General features: G+C 33.1%; 1 protein-coding gene across 1 annotated transcript; it reads right to left on the bottom strand.

Annotated features, from left to right (window-relative positions):
• Window positions 1-7,818: 7,818 nt before the first annotated feature.
• Window positions 7,819-12,643, bottom strand: LOC126719992 (probable UDP-arabinopyranose mutase 2). Its single transcript, XM_050422482.1, has 4 exons — window positions 12,320-12,643; window positions 8,958-9,208; window positions 8,687-8,867; window positions 7,819-8,145 (listed from the first exon to the last, which is right to left on the bottom strand). The coding sequence occupies exons 1-4, from the start codon at window positions 12,641-12,643 to the stop codon at window positions 7,819-7,821; spliced, it is 1,083 nt and encodes a 360-aa protein (XP_050278439.1).
• Window positions 12,644-15,080: the final 2,437 nt, after the last annotated feature.

Below are 15,080 nucleotides of genomic sequence, written 5' to 3'. Positions count from 1 at the left end.
GGTTTCCCCATAGGTTTAAGTCCGAGGACCATGCAATACCTTGGTTCTGTCCAAAACTTGGATTTTCTTTAAGTAGTTGGTTTCCCCATAGGTTTGAGTCCGAGGACCACGCAATACCTTGGTTCTGTCCAAAACTTGGATTTTTCTTTAAGTAGTTGGTTTCCCCATAGGTTTGAGTCTGAGGACCATGCAATACCTTGGTTCTGTCCAAAACTTAGAATCTTCTTTAAGTAGTTGGTTTCCCCATAAGTTTGAGTCCGAGGACCACACAATACCTTGGTTTTGTTCAAAACTTAGGTTTACTTTAAGTAGTTGGTTTCCCCATAGGTTTGAGTCTGAGGACCATGCAATACCTTGGTTCTGTCCAAAACTTAGAATTTCTTTAAGTAGTTGGTTTCCCCATAGGTTTGAGTCCAAGGACCATGCAATACCTTGATTCTATCCAAAACTTGGATTTTCTTTAAGTTCGGTGGATTAGCCCCTCGGCCAAGGTGCGGGGCGTTGAACTGACGTTGGAAGCCCCTAGAGCTGTCCGCGCCACTAACGCTTCGAAGCGTAGCCCCTAGTGGAACTTTATATTAGGGCAACAACAACGGGCTGCTGGAAGTGATGGAGGGACTTTCTCGATCCTCCGCTTGTGCCAACGCACAAGCCTTTCCCATAGACGGCGCCAATTATAGGGATACAATTTGTAACGACCCCAAAATGGTGTTAGGCCTGTACGTTAAGGGCCCAAACAATATAATTTGTAGAGCGTGGGCTGAAAGGCTAGGCCTTGGTCACCGGACGGTAGTTGGTCATGGTGCTCATGGTGGACGCATAGAAGTGAGCTAAGGTTGTCCGTGGATCTTGTCCATGGAGCTTAATGTTCTTATTCTTTCTTTCCCTTTTTTGGGTACCCCCCTTTTTTTGGCCTCCCCTTTTGGCACATAAGCCTTTACATTATATAGCCCTTCTCGGTTGATCTTGACCTTCCATCTGTTGATCAGGCAGGTAACTACTCAAGTACCTGTCCCATTAGCCGCCTCCCCCTACTTTCTGTTAGTTGCAATAACCGAAGCTACACTGTTCAGGAGTCTTTTCCCATCAATATGGCTTGGACGTTTGTTGGCGCATTCAATGCGGAAGTGACGTCTTTTTCTTGAACCATTCCCACTCCGTATCCCTATGCGAGTCCCATTCTACTCGCCTTTTCCTCTGGGAGCGCTTGGGAGGCTACCTTTGATGACATGTCGTTCTTCCCTTTTTAAGCCTTGGGATGCCGAGGACAGGGTCATCCTCGGCTGCATCTCTAGGCTATTTGGTCTTTCATTACTTGTTCTCGGCAACTACTCTCCTCGGCACAGGCCCTGGTTCCTAATGGAAAGTGGGCCGGGACATAAATTCTCTGGCCCCACAGATAATTTTATCATATAAAATACAAAAAATAATAAATAAATAAAACTTAAAACACAAAACTAAATTGCATCAACTCAAATTAAAGTTCTTAAAAATACAAAAAATTAATAACCTAAAGCAGAGATGCAAGAAAAAAAAAATCCACAAAAAAATTAAGAGAAATAACATTTTTTTTGTGAGGGAAAATTATGTATAGAAATATAGGATAGAAAAGATAATGAAAAATTTATAATAGGAGGATAAGAAGAAGAAGAAACAAAATAAATGAATATAAAGGGAAAGATAAAGAGTGATATTAAGATAGAGGGTAGTGGATAGATAAATTGTGAAAGGAATGAGAAATGTTGGAGAAAGTGTAAATGCTAAAAAAAATGGGTACAATTTTATAAGGAAATTTTTATTCATTTGTATTTAATTAAAACATTATATGTTTAATTTTTAAAAATAAAAAAAAATGAGAGAAAATATTAATAATTTAATGCTATGGAGGATATGGCTGAATTTAAATGGTTAATTGTAGTAGTGTTATTGATGTTAACTTGAATATATATATATATATATATATATAGCAACATGAAATATGATAAAGCCTATCCATATAACTAAATTAAAGTTACGTTATGATGTTAAGTTAACAAAACGAATTTGTGGTTACCAGAATGCTAAACATTATTTTTTTTTATAAAATGAATAAACTTGAAAGCTGAACATGAATTGTCTTGTTTTATTGCTTGTCATCTGGGTGAGATTGAAGCCTCGCATAAATTAATGGGGCCTCATTAGACCTATCAACCATTATAGCTCTAAAGAATACCAATAACAAAAACTTAGCATAAATCAGTACTTACCCTTTGCAAATCAAGAAGCTACACATACAATCTAACGTCCATCATTACTCAACAATGTTTTAACTCACCACACAGCAAAGTAATCATGCAAATGAACTTTGAAATATCCATTTGGTGTTACGATTAATGGTATGTAGCTTTCAGGAAAAAGTATGTAGTAGTGATAAATTAAACAACAATACTATTTAACTACTCAGATTTATCACAATATGAGGAGAACATGAATGCATTATGGACCCCTTTGTTCCTTATGGCCCATACAAAATTTAAACTGTTGGAATTAAGAAGAAATAGATTTTTAAATATATAAATAGAATAGTTTTTGTTAGAAGCCAATCTCCGCACATGAAGAGAGAAAAAAGAAGAAGAAAAGATAACATATCAAGTCCGAAAGGAACTTCATAGAACAAATGTAATGTTGTACAAAAATAACATATGTAGAACAACTAAATAGGTGAATCCAAAGCCCAAACTAAGAATTTAAAGAAATATACATGTATTGAAATTAACAATTCAAAAGAGAAAAAAAAAAAAAAAAAAACTTAAATAACAAAACTAAATCGCATCAATTCAATATAAAGTTCTAAAGAACACAACAATTTATCAACTTAAAGTAGAGATGCAAGAAAAATGAAAAATCCACCAAAAAATTGAGAGAGAGAGAGAGAGAGAGAGAGAGAGAACATTTTTTTTTTTTTTTTGTGAGGGAAAAGCATGTAAAGAATGGAAGAGAGAATGACAAATTTATAGTAAGAGGGTGTGAATAAGAAATGACAAAAAAAAAAAAAAAAAAAAAAAAAAGGAAGATGAAGGAAAAGATGAAGAGTGATATTAAAGTAGAGGGTAGTGGGGAGATGAAAAGGTAAGGGATAAAGAAAGGTTAGAGCAAGTGTAAATATTTAAAAAATGAGTAAATGTTAAAAAAAAATTATAGGAAAATTGGAAAAAAAAAATGATAATGATGTGGACGCTGATGTGGCTCAACTGGAGTGGAGTAACAATAAATGTTACGCTTCAACTTTTAGATATATATAGATTACAAACAACCATTCAAACACCCAATTTCACAACTTATTGACTTATTTGATCGTGAGTGGTCAAACAAAAATGGTGGGTCTATATGACTGAAAGTATCCACCACTAACAATCGCTCAAGTTAGCAAGTAGTAAAATTGTGTGTGTGAATGGTATCTCTAGAATTATTAAAACTTTTATGTCACAACTCTAATGTGATAACTTGTTTGAGGTGGATAAAAAGAGGTGGATCAATATAAAAGTGATAGAGTCACTCAGAGTTGTGGCAAAAGTTATGGTTCTAGAATAACTCTTATTTGAGTCTTTGTTAATTCAAACGATTATTTTGGACTCTTGCTGACATAGCTAAGACTTTGAGCTACAATACTTATGTATAGTTTATTCGATTTATGATTGAGCTACACACACTTGTAATTTTTTGAAGAACCTACTATCATTACGTTGAAAATGTGACATAACTGTCAATGAAGCAGCTCCTCTTTTAACATAAACCTCTCCTCCTAAAGCATCATCTAAGTAGACTGAAATAGACCAAATGGATTGAAGTGAACCATATGGACTGAAGGGGACCAAAATTGACCAAATGGACCAATTAGACCGAAATGCACCAAAGTGGATTGTATGGAGCCAATAGATCGAAGTGGACCAAAATACACTGTAGTTTACCATATGGACCGAAATGCACTAAAGTGAATTGTATGGATCGAAGTGGACCAAATTTGACCAAATGGACTAAATAGACTGAAGAGAACCAAAATGCATTGAAATGGACCATATGGACTAAAATGGAGCAAATGAATCGAATAGACCGAAGTGGACCAAAAGGCACCAAAGTGTATCATATGAACTGAAGTTGACCAAATGGACTGAATAGACCAAAGTGGACCGAATTGACTGAAGTAGATTGAATTTGAGCAAATGGACCGTATAGACCGAAGTGGATCGAAATGCACCTAGGTGGACCGCATGGACCGAAATAGACCTAAGTAGACTGAAATGGACCAAATAGACTGAAGTTGATTGAAATGCATCTAAGTGGACCATACGGATCAAAGTGGGCGGAAATAGAGCGAAATGAACCAAAATGGGTAGAAATGGACCCAAGTGAACTAAAATGCGATACTAATATAACTCAATTGGAGTATGGTAACAATAAAAACTTCACTTTAGTTTTTAGATATTATATAAATAGGTCATGTTAGCGGATGCCCTTAGGACAGTTGTTAATAAACCATAATAGGAAATTTTTGACACCACTTTCATAGAAAATATAAAAAGCTATCAACAACATTTATTATTTTATTATTCTCCCGACAAAATGTATTTAAAAATAGCTCCTAAGTCAATGTCCCATATAAATATAGATGTATAATTTTTTCTAGGGTAAACTACATATTTGGTCTTTAACCTTTATGTTGAATGTCAATTTAGTCCCTGACCTTTTAAATGTGTTAATTTAATCCCTAATATTTGGGTATTGTGTTAAAGTAGTCCTTGCCGTTAAGTGATAAATAAAAAATGCTGATATGGTTAATGGTCAAAATGAAATATAAAGTTATTAACACATAAATTGCCACTTGGATTGACACGTGGCCTTGAAAAAAAGAGAGAGAGAGAGAGAGAGAGAGAGAGAGAGAGAGAGAGAGAGAGAGAGAGAGAGCAAGTGCACATGTAAACACATCTTAAATACCATTTTTTTTTTTTTTTTTGTTGCACTTTCTCATCTTTCTAGTAAACTTTCCTTGGAAACAAACATGTGCTAAAAAAATCAAAACCAAAGATTAAACCCCAGCCACTAAGAGAAAATTTCTTTTTCTTGGCATCCAAACAGAAAACCCTCACAGCTAGAGTCATAAATGCAACCTTAAAGCATCAAGTAAGCAGAGGAGGCCCTAATCCCCATTATGTCTCACTCTCACATGCAAGATGATCTTTCATCTTCAATAAAACCACTAAATAAATGTTGAATCCAAGAATGGAGCTACATATGGACTAGCGGGGGCAATGGCCCTCCCTAATAGGTATTAATTTTAGAAATTATGTTCAATAAAATTACACTTTGCTCCTGTTAACAATGCCGTCAATTCTTTTAAAAGTAATGTTATAGCCACAAACTTTTTTACAACATTTTTAGAAACTATTAATGTAGCAAATTCTTATTGATTTAAACACCTGCACCACTTTTTTACTAACTAATAAACACTGACCACATTAGTAATTTGTAAACTTTTTTGTAATTTTAGCATTTTCCACCTTTTAAAAACCATAAAAATTTAATAGATTAAACCTAAAACAAAATATACAAGTCCAAAAAAAAAAAAAAAAATCCAGTCAACCTATTTTACCCAAAACAAATAACTTGACCATTTAAAAATTTTTAAACAAAAATCCTTAGTGGTAAAGTAGTAGAGTCAAAGGCTGGAGTCGCTGCACACAGCAAGTAGCAGAGCTGGCCCCCTTAACTCTAAGTCATGGCTCCGTCCCTGGTTGAATCCTTCATCACTAGCCTTGAAAAATATACCAGCTGGTTGGGGCAAGCTATGAATCTTTCAAAATCCATTCATTTTACCATGGTGTAGGTAAAGCATCTTGCTTCCTTGATTTTAATCTTAATAAAATCTCTTTTCAGTAGGTGATGGGGAAGGAGTGGTAGAGAGAGAGGGGGTGATGTGGCAACCTTTGATTGGGCCTTCTTTGGGGGAGAGAGTGAAGAAGATGGGCGTGTGGGATTGAGGGCCATGGATGGTGAGAGAGTGGACCGGTGTGGATGGTGAATGGTGGAGGATGGAAAGTCTAGGTAGAGAGAGAGGGAGATGTGAGTGGGTGGGTTGAGTCAGTGAAGGAGTGTGGCTGTGTGGGTCTATGAGTGCAATTGTGGGGAGTAAAGGGAATGGGTTTTGGATTTGAGGGAAGTGGTGAAGACTGAAGAGAATCTGGGTTTGAGTTTGGGTTTTTAAATTTTTTTTATATGTTTGTTTCCGAGAAATGTTTACTGAGAAGATGAGAAAGTGCAAAAAGAAAAATTAATGAGATTGAAGTTTTATTTATTTATTTATTATTATTTAGTTTAGGACAAGTGGTAGTCCAAGTGGAAATAAATTTATATTTTATTTTGTTAGTTAGTCATGCCACTATTTTCCATACATCACTTAATGGCAGGAACCATTTTAACACAATATCAAAAGGTTAAGGACCCAATTAACACATTTAAAAAGTTAGGGATCAAATTGACATTTGGCCTAAAGGATAAGGACCAAATATGTAGTTTACCCTTTTTTCCATCACCTTGTCAATCTCAATAAAATTGTCATCTTCATTAAATGAAAAATAAAGCAGTACCCGTAACAACAAAATTACAACTCCACAATTATATATATATTTTTTTGGGGCTAGTGAGTTATGAAATTTATGCGTGGTTGAACCGTTGAAACCCATGCCCATTACAGATTTGCACGCACCGTAAGAATCTTTGTAGACCAGTATCAAAATGTGAATCTTAAGGTCAATTATTATTATATTCGAAGAGTTTTAAGCAAATTATGGAAAGTTTGGTATACATCTAAGATGAGCACACAACTTTTATCCCTTAACTTTTAAAGCAATACTAAGGATACAATTATTTCCACACCCAAATTTATAGTTTAGTAATTTGTGCGAATATAAGTGGTTGACAAAATGTAGTAGGTCCATATCACAAAAAGTGTCTACCACCAATAGTCGCACAAGTTAGCAAGTAGTAAAATTGGATGTGCGATTAGTGTGTCTTATTCCTACTTTTTATGTTACAACATTTGCTACAATTTTGATATGGCAACCTATAAGTGGTGGATAAAAAGTGGTTGATTTATGTAAACTGATAGATAACTACTCATAATTGGTCAAATCAGAGTTGTGACAAAAGTTGTGTCCTAGAAGAAAACTTATTTGAGTTTTTGTTAATTGAAATGACTATTTAGGACTCACGTTGACATATTTAGATAGGATAACTATAAATATATTTCATAATAAATGTGAGGATTGAACTTGCGTATCCCTCCTCCATTATTCGCTTATCAATATATATAATAAAGAAATCAAGATTTCTATAAGACTAAATTTTAAGGTTTGTTGATTAAGTTGGACATATACTTATGTCATTTTGTAATGATGGTTTGCCTTTTTGTTGTTATAGAATGGTGAAGAACACTACGGACTTAGTGGTTCGAGCATTGACTAAGCCGAATTCCCACCATGAAATATCCTCCATGAAACCATTCTTTACTCATTTGAATAACTTAAGGGACTTTTACTCTTAAAATTTTTTGTCTTCTTGAAATTGGTTGCTTGTCATTTGATTGTTAATATTTAACGACTGAAACAAATCTACTTACAAAAGCATCTCAAACTACAACGAAAAAAAGAAAGACATATTCAATAGAAAAAGAAACAAAAAAACCAAGCTATTATTAGGTCTTATTTTCAATCAACTTTACCACAACTAGTACTATAGCAATTAAGCAACTTGCAATTTTAATAAATAGTTCTCTACTTTTCAGGATTAAGGGTTAGCTGCTGAGTTTTCTCCAGAGGGGTTAAACTCTTCCCAAACTTCAATCCAAGTCACCATGGCATCTGCTAGCATGTTAAAGAACGGATCGAGCTGGCTAAGCTTGTCCTTGACTAGCTTGGAGAGTTCAATGTAGCATTTTTGAGGAGTTGTGGATTCCTTAGAAAGAACGACAGATTGGAAGAATGGGATCAGTTCTTCTTGCCAGAAGAGACCATTGTACTCCTTTTTGAGGTTAGAAAATGGATTGCTGGCTTTGCTGTGCCATAAGTAGGGGAGACCAGTCTTGACTCCCAAACCCAAATGGTCACATACAACCTACAAGTGCATCAATATGATGAGTATATTAGTGAAGAAGTAAGCCTAAAGGTTGACACATTAGATTTGAACAATATATTGAAAAGGAAATTAGATTGAGCTAGGCGATATAACCTAGTAATCATTTAAAAGACTAGGAAAATACTTTACACCATAATGAGGACAAACTCGATCATGAGAATTTTGCTTGTCGAGATGAAATATAGGAATTATTAGTACTACTTTATTTCTAAACAAGGTCATGTATGTTATCTAGAAAGAGACTAGTGTAGTTTCAAACACTAACAAAATTATGATGACTACAGATTTCCTGCTAGATTGAAGAAATAACTTCAATGGAAGACTTTGTCATGATCAAAACCCACTATCAAATCCTTATTTCTAAATAATTTTGTTATTTAAAGTTTAAAACTCTTCAATTACAAGACTATTGATGAAATAATCATCCTAAACTTACTAGATTTTCAAATAGAACCATGGTAAATAATGAACAGGAAAAAAGTGAGAGAATAATATGAATAACGACTAAAAAGAAAAGTACCTTGGAGCACCAGCCAGCCCACATATCATCATATCTTTGAATTGGCTGACCTTCACCAAAGAGTCCAAAGTACATTGCAGGTCCAATCAATTCACGATTGAATGCTAGATTCATACCACACATGGGGTATAGGGTTCCCTTGGGTATTGTCAACACAGCATCGACATACCTAGGGAGAAAACTGGTCAAGGCATACATAGCTAAACAAATTTTCATTGAAAACATTTTACAGCGAAACAAATGGAGTGTTTAGACAGATGTATACATATACCTGGTATTTCTCTCCCTTGGCTTAACAAGCTGGGTAGGAGCATCATAGTCAGGGATGTTGAGCCAGAGGCCATGAGAAACAGCGGTAGGGACACCCTCGCGGAGACTGAAAGGGTATCCACGGACGAAGTCAGCACCCTCTCTGTATGGGTCGTAAAGAGTGTTGAAGAAAAATGGAGTGGATGGAGTTAGAAGATTCTCTATGTGCTGTTGAAGCGCGTTGATGTCTTTCCCAGATGGGTCTTTAGCAACCTGCATATAAAATGTGAAATCTTACAACAACTTTAGATAATGCAAAGAACCAGATGTGATTCATGATGAAAATAATAAAAGATTTCTTGAGCATGAAAGGGGCATGTTGTAAAGATCTAGCTCATTATCAAGTAGTTGAGATCTGGTTAATGGCTATAAGACTATCTCCATCCAAGAAGCAAATGAAAAGGAGATTAAAGGTTATCATAAATTTGTAAACCAATGATGGATCATGGAACTTGGAGGATTGCCTGTCCACTCTACACCATATTAGCAAACTGCATCGATTCAAATTAAGGGGAAGAAAAGGAAGAAGGAATATTTAAATTCAAGGTACATTTTTTAAGCACATAAAAAATATAAAAAGGAACGAGAATAATGGAGATCTAAGTTTGATATACCATTTAAGCGATTTTTCCGAAGCATAAAGAATGCTGAAAATGTCATGAAAGCATTTTCAATATGCACCAGTTCCATCAAGTAGAACCAGCCATTATTTCCAAAAAAAGACCCAAAAAAAAAAAAACAAATCAAATACTGGAATTGTACTCAATTGCATATGAATAGAAGACCAAAAACAAGAAGCCATTATCTAAGGCAAATTCAAGACATGACAATGCCATAAGCTGCAGCAATGCAAATCAATGTTGTGTTTGGATTTGAAGATTTAACATGGGGTATTCCTGATGGTGTCAATACCTTAATCTATACTGTTCTTAAACACTTTGTTGGTACTCCATCTAATATTCGTCTCGGATTTCTAATTATCTGAATAATTTGAGATGTCCTACTATGTCTGACTACAGATGGTATCAAGATGTTTTCATTTCCAGAGTTATGCTTTGGAAAGATTGCTACAAGCCTTATTGGAAAGAAAAGTTTATTGATGGTCTGCCTCCTATCGTTGCTCATAAGGTAAAACAAGAATTAATTGGCAAAAATGATTCTATTGATTGTGATAGCTTAACTTATGGTGATATTTTTAGCACTATTAAAAAACTTGGTATTAATATGTGTAATGATGAAAAACTGTTAAAATACCAATTGAAAAATAAAAGAAAAGCTAAATATGAAATGGGTAATTTTGTAAACAAGCAATATTTTTCATGAGTTTTTGAAATAGAAAATGTTTGTTCAACAGTTCTAACTTTGTAAGCAGAACAGAAAGTATTTTCAGCCCAACTAGTTTTGTAAACAATTTTAGTATCAACTTTGGGGATATTCCATTTTTGGAAATCCGAAAACTCATTTTCTTCAACAGTGTGATTCTCTTCATTTACAATATCAAGAGGAAAACCAGTCCTGGAGCTGACAGAGGAGTTGGATCTCCACAATCTTTCCATACTATTCTAGTTTTAATACTCAATTATCATGTTTTTCTTAACACCGTTGCATTTCATAACACATACCCTAATCAACCCTATACCTCTCATGCCCTAACGCTCTCTCTAGCTCAACGGGCCTTACTGTTCGGTTCTAGGAATTCACTTTCCGACTAAGGTGGCGCCAATGATGGTAAAAAGGGAACCCAACAAAGGAGTATCAAAGTTTCGAGTAGACACAGATAGACAACAGAGAACACACACACACACACACACACACACACACACACATATATATATATATATTCTCTTCTTTGAAGAATATTGCTACTATAAACTGCAATTTATAATAAAAAGCTTTCAAAATTTTGCTAGATAAAAAAGCATTTGTGATATTATGAAATTCAAGTGACATCTTACACCTAGTGATATAACAAAGCCTTTTATAAATTTCATTACTATAAAAAAAATCTATTGTCATCTTATACCTATTCAAGTCATTTAAACTAAAGATTGAAATTGAAATCTTATCTTAAAATTCCTTTCTTCATGATAAAATTTAAATATTAAATTGTAGAGATTGATGTAGAGAAGTGGAAGCAAGAGAGAAGAGAGAGATCGTGAAGGTTATGTGATTCAGCCTAGCGACCTACATCCAGGAGATAAAACCTTTTAGGGCTACATCTTTACAGTATCCTCAATTTTGTGTTACAATAAATCCAATGTGAGGATATTTAGAGCTAAATACTAAATTAACCGTAAAATAAAGTATGGTTAATGGACCAGTAGTATACGTAATATCCTTGGTTTAAACATCAAGGATTAGGCTTAGGTCTTGTCTATATTTGGGCTTAATACTTTTAACAATCCAAATGAACCACAAAGAAAAGCATAATTTGTATATCACATACTAAATAAAATACCATGAACAAGCAATTTTTTCTTTTAATAAAAAAGTACCAAGTACAAAGTGCTTAATTGGCACCTCTTCATGCACAAAATATTTAGGGGTCTAGAGGAAAAGAGTTCAAGCTATAGGGTTAGTACCATATTGTAACTATCTAAAAAAAAAAAAAAAAAACTCCATACCAAACTTAAAACCAACCTCAATTGTGTGTCTGTGTCAGACACGAATACGCCTTTTGTGTCCTTGTTTGACATGAATACACCTTGAACATGGTTGCATGCATGTCCCCAATGTATTTGGCCAAAAAATAATTTGTTTTCAAAAATTATTTTACTAACTTTAACTTCAATTCTTTGTTTAATATTTTTTTAATTGTTAAAAATGTTAAGATTTGGTTATTAATAAATGATGGTCTTGTTTGTATTTGACAGGTTAGACTCTTTTTTCATAAAATTAATTATATTCTAAACATCATTTAATAGTCATAAATTCACTTTATTATCCATTAGTACTCTTAAATTGATATATGTTTAACAATATCTGAAAAATAAATGCTTAACAATATATCCAAAATATTAGACAAAAAAAAAATACATAAAAAAATCTAATAATTATATATATATATATATATATGTATGTATGTATGTATGTATCACCGCCTTGTCATATTCTAATTTTTCAGAATCTATATGTGTGGCCATGTTCATGATTTTTAGCGAATATTATATGCTCATATATCTCAATTTTGCTAACAAAAACACGATCACACAAAAGTCAGTTCAACAAACCAATTTCTCTTAATTATATCAAGGCATACATTTAAAAAAATTTCTTAGCCACCAAAAGCGAAACAAGGAGAGAAAGAGTGGAAAAAAAACTTACAAAGCAATCATCATCAATAGTGAAAATATACTTCTTCTTGGAGATAAGGAAGGCAAAGGAACGACAAGCTGAGTCCTTGTAAGAAATGCAAGAAGCCCTTGGACCCAGAATCCGATTAATATCGTTACGATTGTATAACTCATAGTCGAAGCCTTCTGGGACCTCTATGGTCTTTGATGGGTCACCATCTTGCACTATGATCAGATGGTACTGCTCGAAGAAAGGCCTCCAACTCTCTAAGAAATCTAGAGTCCTGATAGTGGGGATCACTATGTCTAGCTCATCTTTCAAGGGGGGTGTGACTTTCGTCGAAGGCTCTGCCATTGGTAACTAACAGATAAAAAGAGAGAGAGAGAGAGTTGTAGAGGTTTTGAGAGAAAGACAGTTGGGTTGGATGAGGAAAGCAGGACTTTGTCTATGTGTTTTTATATATATATATATATACTAGATGCTCTTTTATTTATTTATTTGTTTTTTGGGTTTAGTGTTATAATGCTTAAAAGTAATATATATATATATATATATATATATAACTGTGTGTATTTTTTGTTGAAATCCAATGGGATATTTGAATTTATTGATTGTGATAAGAATTATGATAAGTAAAAAAAATTTGAGATTTGAACAGAAGAAAGGTGATATACGTTAGTGTGGATAGATGAAGATTTGTAATAATTGTATAGAATTTTAATAAAAAAAATTTTGAAATATTTTAAAGAATTTATTTTTTTTTTTTAAAAACCATAGAAATTTCTGGATAAGAATGAGTAGTTTTTACTTTTTACGTGAGGTAGGTTTTTTTTTTTTTTTTTTTTTGGTAGTAATTTTGTATATTTTTATAAAGATAATTGAAGTATTTGAATTCAAATAAATAACAAATATAGATAGGATTTAGACATTTGAATACAAATTGATGGCGAGAATGATGGTTTTTTTTTTTTTTTTTTTTTTTTCCTTTTGTACTTGAGATAGTATTACTGTTTTAACCTTTATTACTTTTTTGTAGGAAAAAAATTAAACTAAATGGTATGTTATTTCAGAATTTGTATGAGGATATTTTGGTCTGCCAAAAATTGAAGACGAAACATGTCTAGAGTAATTATTTGCCATAAACAAAAATGGTAGAAGAGGATGACTTGAGTTATTACTTCCTTAATTAGACTTTGTCCTAACATGTCTGGAGTAATTATTGGCCATAAACAAAATTGGTAGGAGAGGATGACTTGAGTTATTACTTCCTTAATTAGACTCCACCATAATAATGGAGATAATTATGAGTGCAGGATATGCCCTTATAATACTTTGATATCACCTATGAAATAATTATGGAAAACTTTCAAGGTGTAATTTGGTTGGAATATGATCCTCTCTAATCAATATGTATTACTATTCCCAATAAATATATATAAATGTGCATTAAGTGTGGAGTTGGAGAAATTATTAGGTCCACCAAGAGGACTGCTATCGTGGTCCTCCTTGACCTCCCAACCAATAAAATGCTATTATTTATGCAAATGTGACATCATTTGATAATTTTTATTTTTTATTCGTTATGATGATTAGGAAGTTCACATATACATTTGTTTAGATGACATCATCTCATTAGGCAAGGAGGACCACATTAGCAGTCCTCCCAATGTAAATAATAATTTCTCATGGAGTTGAGGCTAATTTAGGTTTTTAGCCATAAATTTGAGCGGTAACGCAATCTTGCAAATCACTTGATGCTTAAAAAGCAGAGAAAAATTGCATTTTCTACATTGAGAAAATCTACGAAATTAAAAACGCAATCCCACAGATATTGCCTAGCCAAATGTATCATTAGAATTGTGTTTTGCTAAACTACCGTTTTTTGCTTTCTAAACGCCTAAAAAAAGGGGCTCATAAGGTCTTCCATTACAAGACCTTTTGTAATTTCTTACCAAATTTCAATTTCCACTAATTTTTCCCAAAAATTGGTAGATTTTGTCTAAATTAATTTGGACATTTAAGTATGATTCTTATTTCTTAAACTGCTCATTAAAACTAATGACAACACCCAAAAACAAAACTACCAAAGATATAAAAAAATAAAAATAAATGTTTTATCCACAACAATTTCATAACAATTTTACTATAAATATTAAATGGTAGGTTGTTGCTAGCTCAGTCTGGCTCATTGGCAAAAAAGTAATTTAAGTGGTGGATTCAAATTATAAACGTTACAACTTATTACATAGAATTTGTTGAAAATATTATGAATATAGTACTTCTCAATTAAAAAAAAAAAAATACTACACATCCACGGCTTAAAAGATTAATAAAAAAACGCTCACCACATAAATGATCGAACGTGAAAAGCTTTTTTTGATAGTAACCTAAACGAAGGGTTTGTAACAATGGAAGGTATTTACTATTTAGTAAATTCTAATATAAATATATAAAACTATTTGGTCTAATTGACGTTAATTAGATGTTGAGCTTACATGTCTGGAGTAATTATTTGCCATAAATAAAAATGGTAGAAGAGGATGACTTGAGTTATTACTTCCTTACTTTGACTTTACCATTATAATGGAGATACTTATGAGTGTAGGATATGCACTTCTAATACTTTTATCTCAACTATGAAATAATTATGGAAAACTTTCAAGGTGTAATCGGTTGGAATAAGATCCTCTCTAATCAAAATGAATTATTATTCCCAATAAATATATATAACTATGCATTAATTACTACTTTTTTTAATATCGCTAAGGATACAAACTATTTTACAAAAAAA

Source organism: Quercus robur, chromosome 3, assembly GCF_932294415.1.
Source record: "Quercus robur chromosome 3, dhQueRobu3.1, whole genome shotgun sequence".
Classification (NCBI taxonomy): domain Eukaryota; kingdom Viridiplantae; phylum Streptophyta; class Magnoliopsida; order Fagales; family Fagaceae; genus Quercus; species Quercus robur.
Note: the sequence above shows the minus strand (reverse complement) of the source record. Positions and strands in the feature narration are given on the sequence as shown.

Coding starts and splice junctions, on each gene's coding strand:
- LOC126719992 (XM_050422482.1), bottom strand. CDS start 12,643: ATGGCAGAGCCTTCGACGAAAGTCACACCCCCCTTGAAAGATGAGCTA. Junction 8,868..8,957: donor CCAAGGGAGAGAAATACCAG/GTATATGTATAC, acceptor TGCCTTGACCAG/TTTTCTCCCTAGGTATGTCG. Junction 8,146..8,686: donor GGGCTGGCTGGTGCTCCAAG/GTACTTTTCTTT, acceptor ATGCACTTGTAG/GTTGTATGTGACCATTTGGG.